The 26,588-nt window shown below is 36.5% G+C and overlaps 1 protein-coding gene across 24 annotated transcripts in view; it reads left to right on the top strand.

Annotated features, from left to right (window-relative positions):
- The window catches only part of HUWE1 (HECT, UBA and WWE domain containing E3 ubiquitin protein ligase 1), a 165,672-nt gene that overhangs the window by 26,294 nt on the left and 112,790 nt on the right, over positions 1-26,588 (top strand). For 23 of the 24 annotated variants that reach the window (XM_045472025.1, XM_045472015.1, XM_045472028.1 and 20 more), the window contains 4 exons: positions 5,991-6,059; positions 12,080-12,178; positions 12,894-13,100; positions 14,461-14,613. In XM_045472025.1, the coding sequence (XP_045327981.1) occupies positions 6,015-6,059; positions 12,080-12,178; positions 12,894-13,100; positions 14,461-14,613 (504 nt within the window). In that variant the 5' untranslated portion in view covers positions 5,991-6,014. The remainder of the gene's footprint in view (positions 1-5,990; positions 6,060-12,079; positions 12,179-12,893; positions 13,101-14,460; positions 14,614-26,588) is intronic. The other variant, XM_045472036.1, reaches the window with a different exon arrangement.

Genomic DNA, 26,588 nt, shown 5'->3' with positions numbered 1-26,588 from the left:
ATTCAGTATTGAAAGTCATTCTAAATTTTATCACCTGGAGGTGGTTACACAGAGTGAGTTGCCCTTTAAAGAGTGACTTCTCCTCAGTATATATTAAGTGAACACCCTTGCCTTGATGTAAACAAACCCTGTAAAACCAAGATTAGAAACCTCAAAGGTAAATGAAGTTTGGGGGAAAGGAGGAAGGGAAAAAAGAAATGGTTAATTAAATAGAAGTGTTAAGTAATGTATAGCTGTGGATGGTGGTTCATAATTCATTAATTTCCTTAAAGTTGATCTTTAAACCTTATTTTAGGAAGAAATCTTTATTACCTGTAAAGATTGCTTGGTGCTCAGAGTTCTGGTCTGAACCAACAAAGGCAATAGGCCATTTCCAGAGATTTGTTTAGTACTAATTTCTTTTTGTTAGAGGCTTTTTTATGTAATAGGATTTTAACTTGTTTAACTTCTAAGCATTAGGTAGAACTCATTCCCTGGTCATTAGCATGATTTGACGGTATCTCAGCTTCTCACATTGTGCCCCAGCTTCCTGTCTTGCAGTAATTTTCTGAATAGGATCTAACAGTGTAGAAGAATCTGTCACAAATGCATGTTTTCATCTGCAGGAATTTATTGTAATGAAACTAGTAAAGTGGGGCGCCTGGGCGGCTCAGTTGGTTAAGTATCCGACTTTGGTTCAGATCATGATCTCACTGTCTGTGAGTTCGAGCCCCGCATTGGGCTCTCCACTGAGCGCTCAGAGCCTGGAGCCTGCTTCGGATTCTGTCTCTCTCCTTCTCTCTGCCCCTCCCCTGCTCTCTCTCTTTATTAAATAAATAAACATTAAAAAAATAAATAAAACTAAAGCGAACAGGATGTTATTAAAGCATGGACTTGGGAGCCAAAAAGGCCTAGATTTAAATCTTGGTGCCAACTAGCTAGACAAACCACTTAATTTCTCTGAGCCTTCATTTTTCTATCTGTAAATGGGACAAAACTTGGTTTGAGTGGTGAGGATTATTATATGAAGACTCTAAGCAGCATGTCTCAAAGTTTGTTCTTTGGGATACTTACATTCATGGACTTCGAGTAGATAACACTTGAAAAAATTGTTCTGTGGCCTAATAAGTTTCCTTTACCCAAGGTTTCTTGGAGCCATTAGTAACGTAAGTCAGCCACCTAACTATTCTAAAGGAAAATTCCTTTTGTACTTCCATTTGTAACATTTCGCAAGTTACTGAAACCTTGTCTTCCTTCATGGAGCAAAATCATCTAAAATGCTTTAGGAAACACCAACCTGAGTATTGTCTGGCTTATAGTGAGTGCTCAAAAAATACTTTCCCTTCCCACTGTGAAACTAGCTTAGAATAACTAGGGGGAAAAAACTTTTGAAATTTTCTTAATTGATGTCTCATGGACCGTGATACTTTTCTTTTTCAAACTATAGGTGTTTCTTGCAACAAAATTATATAAACAGGTTAACATTGCACTTGTTTGAGGGAACATGTGTGTTCATTCGTTTTGGACTGGTTATTTAATTGGGTGCCTATCATCTGAATCTGTTTATGAAAAGTTTGGAGCCCAAACACTGGAAACTGAAAAAATACTTGCTCTCCCTGAACCTTGACAATTATGGCCTGGACTTACCCCTGTACTTTACCAATCAGATGCTCACACTTGGAACTTTTGGTGTCTAGAGCCATTGATGCAAATAACCTGAGACTGTTCAGAAATCATTCTGCCACCAGGGGTAGCTTCTAGGCATCCAGAGTCTGGTGTTGACAGTAGAGGCACCCCCAGCTAAGCTGTGCCTGTGGGAGGTCCCTTGGCTGTAGTCGTAGACTGCATAGCTTCCTTGGTTCCTCCCCATTTTCTGAATGTGGATCAGTAAGCCTTCCTGATGATTCCCTGAGCTGTCTGTTATCCTTCCTTCCATTAAATCAGTTTTCTGCTTTAGTTAGCCAGAGTCTATTCTCAACCCAGGCCCTTGACTGGTACAGAATCCTAAGTCAAAACAGCTGTAGTTAAAGTGAGATATGTGTGTGAAGATTTGCCCATGACCTCATCTACATTTTCTTAAGCCATTAAAATACTTGGAGCTTAAAAAAAAAAAATAGTTGGCAGCTACAAGCTAATCCTGCTTTTGTTTTGGAGGGTTGTTTGGGTTTTTGTTGAATTTTGAGAGTTCTTTGTGTATTCTAGATATTATATATAGTTTTGAAAATATTTTCTCCCAGTGAGTTCTATAGTTTAAGTCTGATCCGTTTTTTTACTTTGCAGTCTTAAATTGAGATAATCAACATACAACATTATAATGGTTTCAGGTATACAACATAGTGATTTGATTGTATATGTATATATAGTGTAATGATCACAGTAAGTCTAGTTATAATTTTTTCTTGCATTGAAAAGTTTTAAGATCTGCTCTCATCAGTTTTCAAATATATAATACAGTATTAACTATAGTCACCATGCTATACATTACATTTTCATGACCTATTTGTTTTATAACCAGAAGTTCATACCTTTTGACCACTTTCACTCATTTCACTCACTCCTGCCTCTGGCATCTAACAGTCTGTTCTCTGTGAGTTTAGTGTTTTGGGAGTTTTTTGTTTCTTGATACCCTGCATGTAAGTGAGACCATACCATATTTGTCTCCTCTGACTTATTTCACTTAGCATAATGCCTTCAAGGTCTAGCCATTTGTCACAAATGTCAAGATTTCCTTCTTTTTTATGGCTGAATAATATTCGTGTGTATCCACTCATCCATCAATGGACAGTTAGGTTGTTTCCATGTCTTGGCTGTTGTGAATAATGCAGTAAACATGGGGATGCATATGTCTTTTTAAGTTAGTGTTTTCATTTCCTTTGGCTAAATACTCAGAAGTGGATTGATGGATATTTTTAATGTTTTGAGGACCCTCCATACTGTTTTCCCATATTGGCTGCACCAGTTTACATTCCCACCAACAGTACACAAGGGTTTGCTTTTCTCCACAATCATCACATGTTTCATTTTGAGTTAATTTTTATGTAAAGTATGTGACTTAGGTCAAAGTTCATCTTTTTGCCTATAGATGGCTATTTGCTCTGGTACCATTTGGTGATGAAACTATCCTTTGATTGAATTGCCTTTTTAAGCGTCAAAAATCAGTTGGGCATATTTGTATGAGTCTATTTCTATTCTTACTGGTATATGTGTCTGTCCACCTCCAGTACTACATATATTGTCTTGATTATTACAGGGTGGTATACATATGAATGTCATAAAATCAGAGAGAGGGATTCCTACTTTTTCAAAATTATTTTAGCTATCGTAGTTCCTTTCAGCTATTGTAGTTCCTTTGTCTTTCCATATATATTTTATAATAATCTCAGTTTATTTAAAAAAAAAAGAATCTTGCTGGGATTTAGATAGGATCTGCGTTAAACCTGCATGTCAATTTGAGGGGAATTGCCATCTTTACTATGTTGACCCATCTTAATCTATGAGGATGGTATATCTCTCCATATATATAGATCTTCTTTGATTTAAAAAAAATTTTTTTTAACGTTTACTTATTATCAAGAGACAGAGTGTGAGCATGGGAGGGGCAGAGAGAGAGGGAGACACAGAATCCGAAGCAGGCTCCAGGCTCTGAGCTGTCAGCACAGAGCCCGACGTGGGGCTCGAACCCACAAATGGCGAGATCATGGCCTGAGCTGAAGTCAGATGCTCAACCGACTGAGCCACCCAGGCGCCCCCTTCTTTGATTTTTTTTAAATCAACATTTTATGGTTTGCAACATACAAGTCCTGTACATGCTTCGTTAGATTTACACCTAAGTATTTCAAGTTTTGTTTTGAGCAATTGTGAGTGGTAGTGTACTTTTAGGTTTGGAGTGTATGTGTCTATTGCCAGTATATAGAAATAGGTTGATTTGTGGATGTTTATCTTATATACTGCAACTTTACTGAGATCATTTATTCTGGGAGAGGTGTTTTTGTACGTTTGGGGGATTTTATACTTAAATAATCCTTTGTTATCTGCACATAGGGAGTTTTGTTTCCTCCTTTCTGATCTGTGTACCTCTAATTTCCTTTTCTTATTGCAGTGGCTAGAACTTCCAACACTGTGTTGAATAAAAGTGGTGAGAATGGACATCTTTACTTTGTTCCTAATTTTGAAGGGAAGGCATTCAGTGATTTGGGTTGTATGGTGTTGGGGCTGGCTGCTACTTCCTGCAGCAGAGTTAGTCTTATAGCCTCCCAGCAAATGACTGCAGCCACAATAATGTGATAGCCACTTGCTTTAGGTAATGAGTATGAGAAGTTTTGTGAGAAAAATCAAAACTGAGTATAAGTAGCTCACTTACAGTTTTTACTACATGGATCGGATTGTTGCCAGAATCCTATTGGCCTCGTTTTAGATATTTTGGAAGTTGTTGGCAGCTGGCACTTGGTTCATTTTTTTTTTTAGATGCTGAGGTAATTTTTTAAAAAGTAACTTGGAATCCCATATCTTAAAATGTGAACCTTAGAGGGAAAACATTTTTTTTCTTCCAGGAATGCATTTTAGAATATACTCTGGATGTTTGATCAGTTCTTCCTGAATGTCCATTGGTTGAAGAGATACCGACCATGTAGGCAAATAACACTTTATTTCCACACTACTGAGTATGTTGGACTAAATCTAGGCCAGAAGCTGCCTGAATTTTATACCTGTGCTTGGTCAGCTTTATATTATGACAGCCTTCTTGGGGAAGGGACACTCACCTTCAGTTACTGCTATGTAGCAAATACATTATTATCAGGAGAATCTTTGGTATATAAAGAGCTTTCAGTTCACCTCTACCTCTGTCCATGTGTCCTGGTTGCTAATGGGAGAATCCTTTATTTCTTCTTGTGCCTTGGTCAGAGCATCTTGAGGGACCTGTCTACCATGAAAGATCACCTAGGTTTATACTAGGGGTTACCCACTTTTGTGCCTTCCAAACTGAAAGATCTTAGTAAAATGATTGTGTTCTGTGCTCAGGAAATTTCTAGTGGGAGTCTTCTATCTCATTTTCTAATTAAAAATTAAAGTATTATGCTGCCTTTGTTCTTATAACACAACTAATACATTTTTATTGGTTAAAACAGTAAAAGATACAAAGATGCATCTACATAATCCTTTTGGTCAGCAGTGAGTTAACATTTTGATGCATACCCCTTCTAAGTGGTTTAGATAGGTTTATACTATTTGTTTTGTAATTTTTATTTTACCATGAACATCTTTCTGTTATATAATTGTGTGCAGTGTTTATAACAATTGTGAAATATTTCATTTTAAACCAATCCTTTTTGGGCGTGTGTTCTTTTCCAATTTTTCACTATTACATATGGTCATGGAGTATAGGTTTTTATGGTTAAATATTTTGTGCATCCTTATGATTTTCTTTGGCTAAATTCCCAGAAGTAGAATTGCTAAGTTTTCCAGAAAACTGCAAGGATATGGTGAATTTTTCCATCCTGAGGTGTGTTAAAAACATTGTGATCTTTTATTTTCAATTATGAGTTTGAGAAGTTTGTTTTTAAAAAGCGCTTTATCCGACTTCAGCCAGGTCACGATCTCGCGGTCCGTGAGTTCGAGCCCCGCGTCAGGCTCTGGGCTGATGGCTCAGAGCCTGGAGCCTGTTTCCGATTCTGTGTCTCCCTCTCTCTCTGCCCCTCCCCCGTTCATGCTCTGTCTCTCTCTGTCCCAAAAAAAATAAATAAACGTTGAAAAAAAAAATTTAAAAAAAAAGCGCTTTAATTTTGGCTTAAATTGATTAGTCTTATGCAACATATGGATGTGGGCCAGTTTTATCTGGAGATATTCCTTATCCTTCCCTACCTCATAGCTGTGCCTGTGAGTTCGCGTAGCATCATAACTCCAGAGTTTTTGCTTTAAGCATTTTGCATGCTCTTCATTCTATCTTATGTCGAGCATGTAGAGCTCAAGATTGCAACTTTAAATTCTCACTTTTTTGGGGAATTTCTTTTCAGATCATAAAACAGAAAATCGAAAACATGAAAGTAGACAGGACTAAACTGAAAAAGACACCTACTGAGGCTGTAAGTATCCAAAAGTATGGTCTTATTTTTTTCATTTTAGAAAAAGTTCTTGTAGACAGTTCACCATACTGACCTTCCAAATACATCATCATTTATATATACAAAGTGCAATAAAACAGCAAGTTGTCTTGAAAAAGTCAAATTTGCTTTTGAACTTCCCTTGTTTAAAAAGGCAAATAAGCAAAAGAGAGGGAAATAAACCATTAAAAGACTCTTTAACTATAGAGAATAAACTGAGGATTTATGGAGGGGAGGTGGGTGGGGGGTGGGCTATAAATGCGTGATGGGCTTTAAGGAGGGCGACTGGCATGTTGAGCACTGGGTGTTATATGTAAGTAGTGAATCACTAAATTCTACTCCTGAAACCTATATTACATTGTATGATAACTAACTAGAATTTAAATAAAACTTTGGAAAAAAGTGAATAAGCTAGTCGCCAGTGGAAAGTAAGCACTAAACTGTTGTAGCTGTATGTACCTGAAGTAGGCTCTCTGGCTGCTTTTCTTATGCACTGAAAGGCAGTATGGTATAATGGAAAGAGCAGGTGTGGATTCAAATTCTGTCTGTACTTGTGTGGTCTTTCTCAATTTTGTTTTCGAGAAAATTAAAGTAGTAACATGTTTCTTAACTAGATTTCTTGTGGGGCCAGTGGTGTAGCTTTTTTAAATCATGGATTCTTAATCATACAGTTTAGTTTAACCTGTATTAATCTGTGTGTTGGGTGACCATGTCCTAGCAGCAGAAATCCTAGCTTCAGTCCAGTATTCTATCAGCTGTCTTAAACTGCGTTTTGAGGTTAAGAAAGTATTGCCTTGTTACGACTCTCCTGTAGACCCCGTTGTTCAAGGAGCACAAGCTTTGGAATTAGACATGAGTTTGAATCTTACTAGTTTTTGTGGCTAAGTATTTATTTGCTCACCTGGTTTTCACAGTGGTAAAACAGGGTTGATAATTCTTCCCTCCTTGGTATGAGGCAGATGCTTAGCAAAGGATTTGACACATAATCAGTTTATTTGCTAAATACAGGTCACTTGGTTTTTAAAAACTAACTACCTGGCAAGTATCACTGTGGATATCACTATTAACAGTTTGCTATATTTCTTCTAGTCTTTAAAAGATTATTGCATGGACATTCTCTGCCCTTTTTTGTTAAGTATTACACTGATGAGTGCGAGAAATGCTGTCTTCCCATACCCTCTCTAGCATTACAGATTATCTTTTAAATTTTTGTTAATAAGGGGGGAAAATATTACATGGTTATAATCTGCATGCCTTAATTAAATATATTTTCAAGTTTATTGACCTTATATTGGTTGTCTGCACATGCTGTACATTTTTGTGTTTGCCCTTGAAATGTCAGGTTGTTTCTTCTTGAATGCCATACATAATGAGTATATTCACTTTCATAGCTGTTGCAGATACATTTGATTTTGGTTTTGATGTGTTTTGGCATCTTGGATTTTTAAGTATATTTTTAATGTTTATTTTGAGTGAGAGTGCAAGGAGGAGAGGGACAAAGAGGGAGAAAGAATCCCAAGCAGGGTCCACACTGTCAGCAGAGAGCCCGATGTGGGACTCGAACCCATGAACTGCAAGACCATGACCTGAGCCAAAATCAAGAGTTAGATGCTCAACTGACTGAGTCACTCAGGCTCCCCCACTTTTAAATATATTTTTTAATGGGCATCTTGAATTTTTGACATTTATGTACTCCAATTATTTTGGAAACTAAAGAGCAAATAGAAACCTTGTCTTAAGAAGTGACACAAATTAAAACAGTAACATCAGTGTAAGAAAATAACCTAGAAAAGGATCCTAGTATTCATGTGCATAAGAACGTAACATATGATAATTGTAGGAATTATTGATTGTTAGGGAAAGGCAATATCAGTCAAGAAATGGTTTCAGGACAATTGTTTGACTTTTGAGGGGTGGGGACTATTATACTGAAATAAATTCTAGATAAAAGTCAAATATTTTTAAAAGAAATTCACACCTAGATTATAGGTGTAAAATATAGATGGATATTTACCTAGTCTTGGATGGAGATGTCCTTTCCAAGCATTAAAGCAAAGGAGAAAAAATAATGGAAGCATAAAGTAGTATATCCAAAGTAAAAAGGCACATGACAAGCTGGGGGAAATATTTGTAACCCAGTATACAGTTGACCCTTGAGCAACCCGGTTTTGAACTGCATAGGTCTACTGATATGTGGACTTTTTCCTATAAATACAGTACTGTAAATGTATATTTCTTATGATTTTCTTAAAAATTATAGCACTTTATTTTTTCTAGCTTTATTGTAGGAATATAGTATATAATATACACACCAAAAGAAATATGTGTTAATTGTGTATGTTATCAGTAAGGCTTCTAGTCAACAGTAGGCTATTGGTAGTTAAGGTTTTGGGGAGTCAAAAGTTACCTGTGGATTTTCTACTGCATGGGGGTTTGTCAGCACCCTTAACTCCCATGTTGTTCAGTGAACTGTAGTTAATATCTTTAGTAGCTACATCAGTAGGAGAGATGAATATCCCAATGACAAAATGGGCATAGATCATTTCAGAAAAGAACAGATTCAGTAAACTTCTACAATAATTTAACGTTGTAGATAATCAAAGAAACGCAAATTAAAAATTTTTTTTTCTTTTATTACCTAATGGATTGTTAGGGATTTGTTCTTGGGGTGACACCTATATACAAATTTCTGGCTCACAACATTTGATAGCTACTAATTAATTACTTAGGACGAACTCCTGGAATTGGAATGTTTAGATCATAGACCATACATTTTTAAGGCTTAAAGATGCCTAGTTTCCTTGAGCAACATACTCAATTCTCTGTACTGTGGTTAATACTAGATATTATTTTTAAGAAGGATATTTATTTATTTGTGCATGCATGCATGCCTTTTGATCCCTTTACCCATTTTCCTCTCCTGGCCACCTCTGGCAACCACCTGTCTATTGAGCTTGGGTTTTTATTTTGTTTTTTTGTTTTTTGAATTCTGTGTATAAGTGAGATCGTCTTTAACTTATTTCACTTAGCTTAATGCCCTCAGGGTCCATCCATGTTGTCACAAATGGCAAGATTCTGTTCTTTTTTATGGATGAATAGTATTCCACTGTATATGTATACTACATCTTCATTCATTTAAGATGGACACTTAGATTGTTTCTTATCTTGGCTATTGTAAATAATGTTGCAGTCAACCTGGGGCTGCATATATCCTTTCAAATTATTGTTTTATTTTCTTGAGATAAATACCCAGAAGTGGAACTGCTAGATCTTATGGTAGTTCTATTTTTAATTTTTTTGAGGAATCTCCACACTGTTTTCCATAGTGTCTGCACATGAAAGACATTTATTAATCACTGTATATTAGCAGCTGTGCAAAGGATTTTCCCCCTAGATTTGATATCTTTATTGGAGCAAATCAAAGTGAACCTTGGCAATTAGTACACAGCCATTGAATTGGCAAATGCTTTCTTTTGTATTGCCAGAAGGAAAATAATAATCAGTTTGTATTATTGCATTTATGCAGCAGGAACAAGATGGTAAAGATACGCTTTTGTCCCTGGTGCATTCTGCAAACTATGGGCCTTGATACAGCTGATAAAACAGAACATTGTGCTGGCACATTACATTGATGCCATTAGGCTGACTGAATCTTGTGAGCAGAAAACACAAGTACCTTAGATGCCTTAGGCATTTGTGTACCAGAGAGTGCCCTTTGAAGCTTGAGGGCCTCCCACATCAGGAAAGTTTCTAGGGGTCCAGAGGTCTGGGAAATGTCAAGATTTCCCTTCTAAAGTAGAGATAAATTGCTGCACCTTGTACCATGCACCACGAAGACAGAGGAACAACGTATGAGGTTCTCTTTGGATTTTGGAAACACCATGTATCAAATATGGGCTTGGTGTTTTTTTTTTTTTTTTTTTTTTTAATTTTTTTTTTTTTTCAACGTTTATTTATTTTTAGGACAGAGAGAGACAGAGCATGAACGGGGGAGGGGCAGAGAGAGAGGGAGACACAGAATCGGAAACAGGCTCCAGGCTCTGAGCCATCAGCCCAGAGCCCGACGCGGGGCTCAAACTCACGGACCGTGAGATCGTGACCTGGCTGAAGTCGGACGCTTAACCGACTGCGCCACCCAGGCGCCCCGGGCTTGGTGTTTTGATTCATTTGCTGGATAACCACTAAAGTGATAGTGAGGTCTGGATCTAGAAAAGATTCTGCAAAAGGTTCAGGCTATGATGCAAGCTGCCCTACTATGCGGACATTTTGACCTAGTAGATCCAGATGTCTGATTTAGGTGTCAGCCAAAGATGCCTCTGGCAAGCCCTGATAGGGGAAGTGCAGCTAAGATTCCTAGAATTTGGCAATACTATTACCTGCCAACAAGTATTCTGACATTCAGAAAAGCAGTTTCAGGCTTGCTACTGGAACTTGATAAAAACTGAATGCCTGATTATGAGATACCAAGTGACTATAGTATTCAGATGTTCATCATGAATTGGGTGTAATCTAACCCACAAAATCATAAAATTGGTTCTGCATAGCTGCAGATTAGAATTGAAGTGGTATATTTGATACTAAACTTCAGTAGGTTCAGAAAGCACAAGTGAACTACATGAGTAGATGGTTTAGACTCCCATGTTATGTTTATCCTGCTTCATCACCTCTCCCTCAACCTATATGACTTCAAGGAGAGGAGAGAAAAGTGCAGGCCTGGTTTATGGAAGGATTTTATGCCAAGAATTTTACATGCATTTAATCACCACAAAAATTTGAGGTAGCTCTTAATAACGCTTACTTCAGAGGGAGAAACCCCTGTTACTCCATGTTTGTTTTGGGTACTGAAGGTACCAATGACGACATTGCTGGGTAAATAGGTGATGTTAGTTTATTTTGCAGAAGAGGATACGGAGATTCAAAGAGGTAGCTTACCAACTGTCTAATTCCAAAGCTCATACTCTTTGAAGTACTATGCTGTGTCTCAATATTTAAACTCCTATTATGTGAAATAAGTGCTTTATGTATGTTGCAAACATTTGAGCTTCATATTACCAAGGTAGTTATTAAGTGTGTTTTCCTGGTAAGAAAACTGTGGCTGAGAGATTGGAGTAGCTCATGATCAAACAGCTTAGTAAACATCAAGCTAAGAACTGAACCCAGGTTTGTTTGGTTGCAAATCTAGGCCCATTTTCAGGATGCCATGCAAGTGTAGTCATTTCCAGCTGCCATCCATAATAGAAGACTTCTGTGTCCCATTCCCTATCCTTCCTCCTCTGCTTTAAGAAACTTTACTATAAACTGTCAATCCACACCTTTTTACCTGACAAACAGGCCTTTCATCAGTTAAAGAGAGCAGGAATGTATGGCAATGGGAACCCCATAAGAATGAAGTCCCGGTGTTCAGAAGCTCTTGGCCCTCCTACAGTTAAGAGGATTTAATAGTTGTAGGAAAATATAGCCACCTTTAACTTCACCTTTAACTGTGAATTCACTAGGGCTTTTCAGTGTTCCTCTGATTTCAAGATTTCTTATCAGGTATTCTAGTTAACTTTCAGACTGTGGTACAGATTCCTTCATTTTTTTTATGTCTAGCTTGTTTCCTTTATTTCTGTTGTATAAGTTTATCCAAGTTAAAAATGCACAGATGGGGGCACCTAGGTGGCTCAGTCAGTTAAGCGTCTGACTTCAGTTCAGGTCATGATCTCATGGTCTGTGAGTTTGAGCCCCGTGTCATGCTCTGTGCTGACAGCTCAGAGCCTGGAGCCTGCTTCAGATTCTGTCTTCCTTTCTCTCTGCCCGTCCCCCACTCATGCTCTGTATCTCTCTCAAAAAAAATAAACATTAAAAAAATGAAAATGAACAGATGGATGGTTTTATTATAAGATTTCCATTTAATCCCAAGTGATTGTCTGGCAAATTTCCAGTTTTCTAAATTGCTGAGTGTGTTGGCTTAAAGATTCCTTTACTCCAAAAAACCTTTTGTGAATACCTGTTTTTCTCAGCCTGCAGACTGCAGAGCCTTAATAGACAAACTCAAAGTTTGTAATGATGAGCAACTACTCTTGGAACTGCAGCAAATCAAAACATGGAACATTGGAAAGGTATGTGAACCCACACTCCCAAAAGGCAGGGCTCCCTGGACTAGTACATCATTTTGTATGTTCTGATATGGAAAGAGAAACCACAATGAGGTAGCATCATTCATCAATTAGTATCTGATAAGCTGTATGTCTACAGTTATAAGCTGTATTATCTAAGCTGTATGTCTAGTATAGCTCTAGGTCAGTAGCTTTTAGCTTATGAATAGTTACCAAGGAAATTTTGAAAGAAAATGTGAAAGGAAAAGTTTGCTAGCTGAGGGTGAGGAACATTTATACGGGTGATGATAAAGAATCTCAACCAAACTAAAGAATTCCTTTAGTTTGACTGACAGTATGAGTTTGAGATAGTTAAAAGAATCTTCTTTAGATAACTCTAAAAGTGAACATTTTTGATAAAATGGATTCTGGCAGGGAGAGTCATTGTTTTGTAGACCTCAGAAGGTAGCCAGAATTCTCCCTTTAAAGACCTAGTTAGGGTGTCTACTGGTGTTTGTACATAATGTACTTTGATGGATATAACAATGATCACAGGTTTATGTGGCTCAGAGTATGATCTTTGTCATATGGATTTCTGTACTGGTAGGGGGATTGAAGAGAAGCAAAGGTGGGAAGTGAACTTATCTAGGTGTCCTGCTCAGCAATCCATTGTAGCAAAGTACCCACATAGTACTTCGACCTTATTCTTACATGTTCCTCTTTCTCTTCCTCTCTCCAGTGTGAGTTATATCACTGGGTGGATCTGTTGGACCGCTTTGATGGAATTCTGGCAGATGCTGGACAAACAGTGGAGAATATGTCATGGATGCTCGTGTGTGATAGGCCGGAGAGAGAACAACTAAAAATGCTTCTCTTGGCTGTGTTGAACTTCACTGCCTTGCTCATTGAGTACAGCTTTTCCCGGCATCTGTACAGTTCCATAGAGGTATGAGAGGTTCAAGCCTATGTGATCTGTTCTTAACTAGAATCGCTCATATCTAGAAATAAATTGCTATTTCTCTCTGATAATTCTTTCCTTTTCATTTTGGAGCTCTGGGGTTTTCAGTGTCAAAGACAATGATAAAATTGAGAATGTAATACATATATTGAAGTATTCCTGGGAATTTGTGGGAATTGATCTTTGTTCCGCATTCATTATTAGAGCAGCCCCAAACCACTTAAACTATTGGAAATAGTTTGATTTCCTTGACACATTACTCATTGCCTAAGTGCCCTGTTGTTAGTGTTAATTTTTCTAATTCTTTGGTAAACAGAATTGAAAGGAAATGGTTTGGCAAAAGAAGTGGAATAACTGAACTAAAGTATAGCACCCAGAGTTTTAAGTGAGGAACAGATAAGCAGTCTGTTAAAGATAAAATACATTAGTTGCAAAAGGAAGACCATGGCCTTCAGGATTATCAGCAACCAGAAATACCTAGGTTTATTGCCATCTAAATGACATACTGATTTTAACACTGACTAGATGCTTAAATATATTGATAGACTTCGATTTTATTAAAAAATCAAAGCAGTCACTCTTGGGTTAATGTTGCATACACTATACTGTAACAGTCATAAGTGCCACCAGCTGTTGTTTTTTTGTTTTTGTTTAATTTTTTTTAATGTTTACTTTTGACAGAGAGAGAGACAGAGACAGAGACAGAGCATGAGCGGGGGAGGGGCAGAGAGAGAGGGAGACACAGAATCCGAAGCAGGCTCCAGGCTCTGAGCTGTCAGCACAGAGCCCGATGCAGGTCTCAAACCCACGAACTGCAAGATCATGACCTGAGCTGAAGTTAGACACTCAACCGACTGAGCCACCCAGGTGCCCCATCACCAGCTGTTGTTGATATCTTTAGCTTCCATATGGAGAACCCTACATTTTAATTCATTCTATATCTCAAAGAATACAGGAGCATAAAATTATCTTTCTTTCACAGTTCTTTTAGTCTAGCTGGAGACTTAATGTTCTTGAGTTCCACTATGTATTAAAATATCACATTTGTCTCTTTTGTAATTTCTTTTTCTTGTGGGGACACCTGTGCAGTTTTGAGCTGCTGCTCACGTGTTTTTGTTTTTGTTTTTGTTTTACTTTTATTGGACTTTGTGGCTTGCTGCCAGATTATAAATTGCTTGGGAACAAGGTTGCATGTTGTAGGTGCTCAAATATTTATAATTTTTTTTGTATTGTTAAACTTCTTAATAGCTTTGTATATATTGACAAATCTATTACTACATTGGTATTTTAAGTTTTCAAGGCCTAGTGTGCCTAATACCATGAACTTGCCCTTTTTTGTTCCCCGTAGCATTTGACAACTTTATTGGCTTCCTCTGATATGCAAGTGGTGCTGGCAGTCCTTAATCTTCTGTATGTATTTAGCAAAAGATCAAACTATATCACACGCCTTGGATCTGACAAGAGAACCCCACTGCTAACCCGGCTGCAACACTTGGCAGAGGTGAGTCATGGGTAAAGAGTGGAAGGGCACAAAATTGGACCATATAGTTCCTTTCCACAGGTGTTTTTTGCATTGTCAAAATGGATAGTAATCCCTAAGTTTACTGGCCTAATTAAATGGAATTATGGGGGCCCCATTAGCGAAGTTCCCCCTAAACCTAAGAAGTATTCTCAATTGTTATGAAGTAATCGTGAGAGATTTCATGAATCTCTACTCACAAAGTAGAATCTCCCTTTTTTCAAAAATGACAACTTCGTTCTGGAAAGTTCAGAATCAGATTCTACTCACGAGGGAGGTATAGTGCAATGAAAGATCTGGATTGGAGTCTTGTCTTGTCCCTGCTTATTAGCTCTGATACCAGTTTTTTCATTTGGGAATTTAGTATATCTACCTTCAGAGTAGTTTCAGAATAAAATACAAGGTATTTTGCACTGTGCTCAGTAATTGGCTTGTGATGGTAGTAATTGTAATTGAAGGCAAAAAGAACTCTCATGTAAAAGTTCAACTCCACCAAACTGTTGTCCAATGTTTCTAGACACAAGGATGATACGTACTTAGGTTTGAAAGAGGTAGCCATTGCTAGAACGTTTTGTTAGAAGAAATTGGTAAGTCTGACTTTTTAAAAGCCAATTGAATGGTTAACTCAAATAATGTAACTCAAGTTTCAGGCTATTTTTAGGTACATGATTCCTTAAAAATCATTTTTGTAGGATAGTGAATGCAACACGTATTGTGAAAATTCTAGGACATATAGAAAAGTGTAAAGAGAATATTAATCACCTGTATATAACTTACCCAGATGCAGCTTCCTTCAAAATTTGAGCATATTTTCTTACATTTGCAAATATGCATATAGAGACATGCAACCTGTTTTCTTTAACATAAGTAATTTTCTTTTATTAAAAAAATGTAAGACAGTTCAACATTGGCTACCCAAATAACAGTAAAAGGGAAAAGAAGCCATATCTCAAGTAGATGATGCTTCAAAAGCATTTGATAAAATTCAGCACATTAATAAAAACTAATATAAACTCTTAGAAATAGGAAAACAAACTTTATGAATCATCTACCAGAAGTCATAATGGGAAAGCTGAAGCATTTCCATTGAATTCTAAAGTCAGACAAGATGCTACCTACTACTTTTGCCACTGGAATTTGTAGTAGAGGTCCTAACAAATACAAGAGAAAAGAAAGAAATGAACGATACATACTAAAAGAGAAAACTTGTTACTATATGAAGTTACTATATGATAGGTTTGAGGCTTTTGGGTTTTTTGGGGAGATAGCATAAAATTACTAGAACTAATAAAAGTACAGTGAGACAACCAAGTCAACAATCAGTGTATAGAAACAAATATCTCCTCTGTACAGTAGTAATAAACAACTAGATGATTAGAATAAAGACCTCATTCACAGGATCAACAAGTATAGTTAAACCGTATTGGGCAAAACCATACATTTAAGAGAAGATAATGTAGAAGGTTATATTGTGATATACTGGTAGGGAAGGAACTCTTAAAAACTTTAAAGCGTAAATCTTACTGTAAAAATTTGAATTTTATAATACAAAATTAAGACTTCCTTTTCAATGGAAAACATCATAATTCACTGCTATGCTAGCACTTAACTGGAGTGTAAATCAGCACACTGCTTCCTTGAATGAGAAAAACACTAGTTGACCTAAACAGTGCACCTACTGATGTGGCTAACAACATTCCGGTGCCAATTCATTTTGTCATGGACCAATCAATACCACATTCAAACAGTTGGTGGAATAACAGCTGGTCTGTGGACAATATTAAGCAGCACTGCCAAAGATAAAACTTAGTAGTGATAGATTGAGAAGTGTTTAGCCATGTTTTAAAACTGTCAAGGGACTGTCCCTGTAGTATATTTAAGGAACTCCTCCAAATTAACGTGGATAAACAAAAGTATGGATAGATAATTCACAGAAAACTCAGTACATTAATGATGCTCCAGACTCATTAGTTATTAGAGAAATACAACTAAAGCAAGATACAGCCTTTTAAACTGTCAGATCAGCAAAAATTAGAAAACTGTGTAATGGTAAGTGCTAATAGGCATGTGAGGCTATAGGAACCCTTGACTGGTACTCCTGGTATATATCCCAAAGATATCACATTATTCCATCAGGTAACATGTGGGAGAATATTGCATCATTGTGGCAGTAGATTGGATAAGCAAAATGGAGTTTATGCATATTATGGACTGTGTAGCAGTTAGAAGCAGGGGACCAAATAATGCACGTAGCAACATCAGTAGGTTTTGAAAATAATGCTGAGTGAGAGGGAGTTAAAAATGTTTATTGGTAGTACCATTTCTGAAACTTAAAGATGTGCACCCAAAGCAACATACAGTTTTGAAAAAACAGAAATTAAAGGATATAGGAAGTGGTGAAAAGTGTTGTCTTTGGCAAGGAGAAAGTAATGTGTATGGGCAGTAATTGGATGGACAGATGGTGTATATAAATAAGTAAAAGAAAATAAACCTAACCAGCAGTATTTAAGATCTGTTAGAACAAAACAACCCTTACTTACAGATTTAAAAAATGATCTAAATTTGTTAGCAAAGACAGATGATGCCATTTTTTGCATGAGAAGACTCAATATAGTAGAAGCCCTCTTAGATCAAATTAGGGTTAATAGTTGGTAGGTTAATTATTGTTACAATGTTGTTAAAGCAGAACTTTTTTTTAAGTTTATTTATTTTGAGAGAAAACGTGCATGCACACGAGCAGGGGAGTGGCAGGAAAAGAGAGAATCCCAAGTGAGCTCTGCACCAGTAGCATGGTTTGTAAAGGAACTTGAATACAGAATTAGAAATTTCTATAATTTACCCCTGAATCTCTTTCCCCTAACTTGACACTATTTTTATATTTTTTTATTTTTTTTTTTAATGTTTATTTATTTTTGAGAGACAGCACAAGCAGAGGGGGTGGGCAGAGAGAGAGGTAGACACAGTACAAAGTAGGCTCCAGGCTCCGAGCTGTCAGCACAGAGCCCAATGCAGGGCGTAAACCCACAAACTGCAAGATCATGACCTGAAGTCAGACACTCAACTGAGTCACCCAGGCGCCCTGACACTACTTTTAGCATCTTGCCTTTTAGTCTTTGCCAAATATTCAGATTAGTTTTTATTTTAAGAAGATAGTTCCTTTTTCAGTTTAAATCATTGTTTTATATGGTATTTTATTTATATAAATATTTTTTGAGAGAGAGCATGCACATGTGCATGAGTGGGGGAGGGGCACAAAAAGAGAGAGAATCTTAAGCAGGCTCCATGCTCAGTGCAAAGCCCAACATGGGGTTCCATCTCATGACTGTGAGATCATGACCTGAGCCAAAATCAAGTCACATGCTTAACTGACTGAGCCACCCAGGTGGCCTTGTATAGTATTTTTTTTTTAATGTTTATTTATTTTTGAGACAGAGCATGAACGGGAGAGGGTCAGAGAGAGAGGGAGACACAGAATCGGAAACAGGCTCCAGGCTCTGAGGTGTCAGCAGAGAGCCCGACGCGGGGCTCGAACTCACGGACTGTGAGATCATGACCTGAGCCGAAGTCGGACGCTTAACCGACTGAGCCACCCAGGCGCCCCTAGTATTTTAACATCCTTCTATATTCAGGTTCCTTTCGAAACTAAAATCTTGACACCATTAATTGCTCTACAGACAGCTGACATAAATGAGTTTGAAGACCAACACCTGGCTTGGTACACTTACCGATAACTGGTGGGAGCAAAAGAGTGACTGCAGCAAGATTGCATTAGTCAATATATTTTACAGAAGGCATGGAGAATACAGTTAATCTGTCAAATTGGTTAAGTAGAGGCCCTGTTAATAGCATTTACTGGAAAGCAGAAGGCACAAAAATATCTAAGAAAATACTGATAAAGAATCAGGGTCAGTTGCTGTAACAGATAACAAAATATAAAGCCATAGTAGTTTTAATTTTTTTAATTGGCATAGAAATAGACATATCTGCAGAATAAAATAGTAAGCCTCATTTATAAAGAAAAGTACAGTTGGCTGTTTGAGGGAAAAATGTGTTGTAGGTCGTTTCTTCACCCTATCCACATAAATCCTAGAAACATATTTAGGAGTAAATATAGGCAACTCTTGAACATCTTTCATGAGGAAGGATTTCCTAAGTCAAGAAACCTATAAGCCCTTTTTTAAAGTTGACAGATTTTATGTGAAAATATTAAAACTTGTGTGTAAGAATTAAAAGGCAGATGACTTCTTAAGCTGGGAAAAAATATTTGTACTGTATACAACAAAAGAATAATGTTATATAAATAACATCTATAAATTATTAAAAATGTAGTAAGTAATCCAGTAGAAAAACATGCAAAAGTATATGAACAGACAGTTCACAGAGGAATATTAAATATTTTTAAAGAATTGGTCAAGAAAACATGAAAAGTTTACACTAGGAATAATGGGGAAATGCATATTATGTGAGGTCATTTTTAACCACTAGATTGGCAATAGTATATAGTATTGACTAGGTTGTAGGGAAACAGTACTTACAGGTACATATAAACCGTTGGTGTCAAAATGTCCTTTTGTAGGGTTTGGCCACATCTTTCATTTAAAAATGTATACGTTTTAGGGGTGCCTGGGTGTCCCAGTTAGTTGAGCGTCCGACTCTTGATTTCAGCTCAGGTCATGATGCTAGGATTGTAGGATTGAGCTCTCTATTGGTCTCCACTCTGAGTGTGGAGCTTGCTTAAGATTCTCTGTCTCTCTCTCTCTCTCTAAGAAAACAAAAATGTATATATTTTATTTCATCCAATAGTTCTATTTTAAAGAAATGTTAGAAACATACTCAGATGTGTGCAAAAGTTATATTGAAGTATTCTTATTGCACCATTGTTTGAGAAAAATTTTTGAAATGTCATAATTAACATGGCATCAACCGATGTATGACACTAAAAAAGCTCCTCAATGAAAGGATCTCTTAGCAAAAAAAACTTAGTTCAAGATCCCGTCTATGGTTTTTTAAAAGTCCAAAAGTAAAACTGTATTAGTAAAGTCCAGAAAGTTACATATCTAATTGTAAGCTCTGAAAGGGAATTGGGGGGAACGATGGTGGGTGAGTTTCACTTTTTATATTCTCTACTTTGAATGTTTTATAGCCATTGTGTATTATGTATTATTTTTATAATTGAGAATTTGTAATGACTTTGTAGATATATTTTTAATGGCTATTATATTCCATTGTGCTACAGTTGTTAACCTGACTTAGTACCTATTATATGTAATCCTCTTAATACTCTGAAGCTAGGAATTCTTATCCTCATTTTACAGATGAAGAGTATGAGGTGTTAAGCAAGGTGAAGTGATTGCTTATAATTCCCACAACCAGGCATTGATGGAACTGGGGTTTGAAACCTGATCTATTTGCTTATATGTGCTATCCCCTTTCCAAGAGCTATACTATGTTGAATGGTTTTCAAATTTCAAAACAAGCTTTACATTTAAAGATGGAAGAACATTCTAGTTAATTTGGTATTTTGTGTAGAGCCATAACACACCTACCAGAGTTAATATCTTGCCAGATATTAATTTAGAAAGTAAAAATTAAGATGTATACTGTACTCTTACATGGCACGCATATGCAAAGTGTGGAAGTGTAGGATTTTCTTTTTTTCTTTTTTTTTTTTTTTTTTGCTGTTGTTTTTGGATAGTTCAGGATTATCAGGTTCATTTCTTCCCTTGGACCATTCTATTACCAGGAAGGATTGCTTAAATGATTGCTATTACAGTATTCTCCCTGCCCCCTCACCTTATCCATGGGGGATATATTCCAAGACTCGCACTGGATGCCTGAAACTGCAGACAGTATTGACCCCATATATACTGTTTTTTTTTTTTCCTGTACATACCTGTGATAAAGCTTAGTTTATAAATTAGGCACAGTAAGAGATTAACAATAATTAATAATAAAATAGAATAATTATAAGAATATACTGTAATAAAAGTTACATGAATATGGTTTCTCTGAAAATAACTTACTGTACTGTATTCAGTCTTCATCTTGTCATGATATGAGATGATAAAATGCCTATGTGATGAGATGAAGTGAGGTGAATGACTAGGCAATGTGACATAGTCATCATAATGTAGCCTTAGGCTACTGTTGACTATCTGACAGTACCTCAGAAGAAGGATCATCTTTCAGATTGCTCTTGTCTGTGGGTACCAAAAACCATGGAGAATGAAACTGCAGATACTAGGGGACTGCTGTATGTCCTTTTGTGTTTTGGACTCCTTTTACCTTTGACAGATATGCTTCCTTTTTCCTCTGAATTGGGATAACATAGAGACTGTAGATTGAAGGCTGATTTTTAAGTCCCAAACAATTCAGAATCTTGATGGGTGCAATACATTGCAGCTTTTGTTAATACATAGTGTGTGATGCTTTGTTATTACAAATAAGAGAATCTTGCAGGTTTTTGAGGGGTTAGACATAATATGCTAGGTGTTAATAATAACTATCATTATTTAACACTCCCTATTAAAATTTTAAAACTTCATTTTTCTCAAATGTAAAATTCTCTAAAAATGTAACTTGTTGACATGGTTTGCTTTCTCCTACATCTTCCTTTTGAAATGTAACAGTTTTTATAACAGTGGTCTTCATAGACATTTTGGTTCATGTCTCTTCAGTTTTTAGACTGCTTTTGAATCAATTCTTTTGTTATCCACGCTTGTGCAACAAATACATGTATTCACTTGCATGTGGTTAAGAACCTGGATTTAGAGGACCTAGAGCTCTTAACAGATCAAATTAATCTCAGTTTATGGATCTGTAAATTGGGGATTATGATCATCTACCTCCTAGATTTCAGGTATAAACTAACAGGTCATGAAACATTTAGGTTTAATGCTGATCATGTTGCAAGTACGTAATGGAAGCTATTTTTGAAGATGGTTGTCAGCACATAACTACATGATATTCCCTTTTATATTTGCTTTCTTTTAAGACCATATATACATTATTTTGCACAAACATATATATATTGTCACACAGTTCTTTTGTGCATTCTTCTTTCTCTTGGGTCATCTTCCTACAGTCTTCCTACAATCCTGTATGTATTTTATCTTCATATTATATTGACACATTGGGGGTATTTTTTTAATATGAAATTTATTATCAAATTGGTTTCTATACAACACCCAGTGCTCATCCCAAAAGGTGCTCTCCTCAATACCTATCACCCACCCTCCCCTCCCTCCCACCCCCCATCAACCCTCAGTTCTCAGTTTTTAAGAGTCTCTTATGCTTTGGCTCTCTCCCTCTCTAACCTCGTAGAGGGTATTTTTAAGGGTACTTTTGTCATTGAATTACAAAGGCAGGACACTTTTGCATCTAAATTTTCTTATTTAATATTTTGTTAAAATTCGCTAAATCACTGTATAGCTATGTCATTCTTTTAAAGGTTACACAGTATTCCATAGTTTGTATGTTCTGTAATTTATACAACTATTTCCCTATTAATGCATACTCTTTTTTTTTTTTTCCTGTTAACAGTGATTGGTACATTAAGCAATCTTGTACTTTTACCCTTACTTACTGACAGTTATGATTCTGTGAAAGAGTCCCAGTAATAATCCGTGTTACTTTAATTGGCCCTTACTTTATGAGTAGTGAATTTGAGCATCTTTTTTGGGCTATTAGGATTTGCTCTTGTGAATTGTCTGTTCGTTTGCCTATTTTTTTCTTAGTTTAGTGTTTTTCTGCTATAAAAGCTCTGTTGGAGATAATAGCCCTTTGTCATCTGTTAATTTTTTTCCAAATCTTCATGTTGTTTTGTTTATTGTGTTTATGTACATACTTGTTTTCAGAAATGGTTCAGAAAAAGTGTGGAATGGCTTTTAGGAAAAGTGTTGAATATCATGTTTTGGTCTGTATGAAAAATGACTGTGTATGTGGTATCTTTTCTCATGATAGGTTTTTAGTGACTCAGTTAATCCAATGATGTGGGCCAGTTGTAAATATGAACAGTGGCTAGTGAACTGCAAATGTAGGGGAAGTTCTCCAAGAAGGCTTATTGAATTGTTAAAAGCCAGTTGGTTTGGTGAAGGTCTAGTACACTGGTTCTCAAACTTGACCATGTAGCAGAGTCACTTTGTTAAAACATAGATTGGTCTCCGTCCCCTGCTCACACTCCTTTACCTCTTTCCCCCTCCAGTTTTTGATTCAGTAGACCTAGGACAGGGCCCGGTAATGTGCATTGTTAACAAATTTCTAGGTGATACTAAGGCTGCTGATCCAGGGACCACACTTTGAAAACCACTGGTCTAGTCTGTCCTATTGAGTAAAGCTACAAAATCTTACTGAATTCTTACAGTTTCATCTCAAAGAACATCAAGCTTTTTCCTGATGTCTGAATACTTATTCTTTTTTTTTTTTTGTTGTTTTTTTTGTTTTTTTTTTTTTAATTTTTTTTCAACGTTTATTTATTTTTGGGACAGAGAGAGACAGAGCATGAACGGGGGAGGGGCAGAGAGAGAGGGAGACACAGAATTGGAAACAGGCTCCAGGCTCTGAGCCATCAGCCCAGCGCCTGACGCGGGGCTCGAACTCACGGACCGCGAGATCGTGACCTGGCTGAAGTCGGACGCTTAACCGACTGCGCCACCCAGGCGCCCCTGAATACTTATTCTTTAGCAAATCCCATCTAGTGACGTGGTGTCAAATATGCCTTTATGGCATGGTTGATACAATAGTTATTTATTGGGTGTCTGCTTAATTGCTAGGATCATATGATAACACTATAGGGTAGATGAGGATAATGACATTCGGAAGTTATATTATTTTCGGGAAAAGCCTATAGGCTCTTAGTCCCTGATAAAGTGTGAAATGCATTATTTGCTGTTACTGTCTTAGGTGTTTGGGGTTGTTATAGCATGGTTTTTATTCCAAACCTGGGTGTTGGCCTGAGACTTGGCTCTTGAATCCACACCCAAACCTTCCAGTTGACACCATTCAAGAAGTATATAACCAGCCCTGTGCTGGATAAAACATGTTCTGTTCTTTATAAAGGTCACGTAGTAGTTGAAAAAGCAGGTATATGTGTATAATAAAAAGGACAAAGAACTAGTTGCTCTGAGTAGTACTAATAAGTACCCTAGAATTTCAAACATTCCATAGATTTACCTTGTTGGCTGCACAAGAAACTTCCTCATAATAAAATATATATGCTTGATATTTTTAAAAAATTCAGAAATCTACAGAAGATAATTTATCATGATCATATATCCTTAGTATTTTGGTAGATTTTCTTGGACTTTATTTTATACATATTTCTTTACATAGCTGAACACATGGTATATATAATTTTATAACTTCATTTAATATACTAGCATTGGTGTTTTCCCTTGTTAATTTTGCATAATTTTGTAAGAAATGTTTCTTTGTGTTTAATATAATGGTAATATGAATGTCACATTATCACAGACTTTCATGAATCAGATTTGACTTGGCACATGGTCTTTTAAGGATTCCAGCTTATTAGGGCAAGTCATTGGTGCTTGATTTTTATTAATTACAAAACATGGGAAGAAAGATTCTGTGATGACATGAATAGTGGAAGTAATACTAAAACAATTGTGACAACAGAAGAAACAAAAGGAAAATAATTGTGAAGGTGTACAGCTTTTCAAGCTTATTCTGCCTTGCAGAATAATTCCTTCAAGCCAATAATTCCTTGGCTTGAATCTCAGTCTCTTCTATGTGGCATCAAATGAAGATGTATTAAAAAGTTGAGTGTTGAAAGTATGAAGGTAAAAGCATTCAGAGAAAGTATAACTCCATCTTCTTTTGTTGTTTGGGTGGGCAAGGTCTTTTTGGGGATGAAACTAATACCATCAGAGAAAAAATTGATATTAAGGTACAGTTTTATATCTTCTGTAAGTGAATACTTTAAATACTGTGAAGTTATGCCATCATACGATTCTCTCTGTTTACGTAACATTGCTCTTATTTGTTTGGCTTATTTTCAATATTTTTCTATTGTAAATAATGCCACAGTGAATATCTTTAATGCATCAGTATGTGGTAACAGATGCTTTTATTAAGTTCTTAATGTTGGACCTTCTAATTTACACATTCTTGTCTCATTTAATCTTGAGAAAGATGCTACAAGCATCATTTTCTCAATTCTTTTTAACAGGAATGGTTCATTTTTTTTTACTGTATATTTTAATGTTTATTTTTGAGAGGGGGGAGGGGCAGAGAGAGAGGGAGACAGATGATCTGAAGTGGGCTCTGAGCTGACAGCAGAGAGGCTGGTGCAGGACTCAAACTCAAACTGCAAGATCACAACCTCAGCCAAAGTCAGATGCTCAACCAACTGAACCACCCAGGCGTGCTGCATCATTTTCTCAATTTTATACATAGATTGAGGTAAAGATCAGAAAAATCTAGTAACTTGTTCTGACTGTCGAAGATGAACATCATAATAGCCAGCTGCCTTAAATCTTTCCCTTTTCACTGGTTCCTGCTATCTATATGTACCTTTGAAAAAGAAAGCAAGAGAAAGCAAGAACTTCTATTTTCCGGGGGGGTGGGGGGGGGGTCAGTCTAGCTAAAGGCATGTCTATTTTTGTTGATTTTTTTTTCAAAGAACCAAATTTGGTTTACTTATATTTTCTGTTTCATTTATCTCTGCTCTAAGTTTTACTATTCTTTCTGTTGGCTGTGGGTCTAGTTCACTCTTTTTTTCCCTAGATCCTTAAGGTGAAAGGTTAGTAATTTTAGATATTTTTTTTTAATGTAGGCAATTATAGCTGTGAATTTCCTTGTAAGCACTGCTTTCAGTGTATCCTATAAGTTTTAGTATGTCATGTTTTTATTTTCATTCATTTTGGGGAATTTTCTAATTTCTTTCCATTGTTCTGGAGAAGATACCTTTATATGATTTTATTCTTTCTAAATTTCTTGAAGCTTGTTTTGTGGTCTATCCGGGAGAATGTTTTACTTGTACGTCAGAAGAAATGTGTGTTCTGTTGTTGGGTGGATTATTATATCTGTTAGGTCTAGTTCGTCTTCTATTTTCTTGTTTATCTTTTGTCTAGTTATAAATGTTTGCCTTGTGGGTTAGACTAACATCTTGATTTTTGAGAAGTTAGTTTGAATTAATACCAACTTAGTTTTGGGGAGCCTGGGTGGTTCAGTCAGTTAAGTGTCTCTTGGTTTCGGCTCAGGTTATGATCTCACTGTGTGAGAGATCGAGCCCAGTGTTGACAGCTTGGAACCTGCTTGGGATCCTCTGTCTCCCGCTCTCTCTGCCCCTTCCCCACTTGCACTCTTTCCCTCAAAATAAACATTTTTTTAAATACTTAGTTTTAATAGCACACAAAAACTTTGCTCCTGTGTAGCTGTTTCCCCCACTTTGTATTGTTGTTGCCACAAATTACATCTATATGTTGTGTGCCTATCAACATAAATGTATAATTACTCTTTTATATAGTTGTCTTTTCAAGCACATGAAACAAGAGGAGTTATAAAACTAAAAATACATCAGTGCTTTTATAATTTACCTATATAGTTACCTTACTGGTGTCTTTTATTTCTTCATATGGAGTCAAGTTACTGTCTTACACCCTTTCATTTCAACCTGAGGGACTCCAGTTAGCATTTCTTGAATCACGTGTGCCAGCAACAAGCTCCCTCAGCTTTTATCTGGGAATGTCTTAATTTCTCCTACATTTTTGAAGGATAATTGTGCCAGGTCCAGAATTCTTGACTGGCAGTTCTACTCTTCTAGGACTTTGACTGTGTCTTCCCACTGTACTCTGACATCCGTGGTTTCTGATGAAAAATTAGCTATTGATCTTATTGAGGATGCCTGGTACTTGACAAGTCCTTATTCTCTTGAATTGGGATTTATAGGTCAAGTCTTTGGTCAAATATGATATGATTTTGGCCATTATTTCTTTAAT

Source organism: Leopardus geoffroyi, chromosome X, assembly GCF_018350155.1.
Source record: "Leopardus geoffroyi isolate Oge1 chromosome X, O.geoffroyi_Oge1_pat1.0, whole genome shotgun sequence".
NCBI classification, from domain to species: Eukaryota; Metazoa; Chordata; class Mammalia; order Carnivora; family Felidae; genus Leopardus; species Leopardus geoffroyi.
Note: the sequence above shows the minus strand (reverse complement) of the source record. Positions and strands in the feature narration are given on the sequence as shown.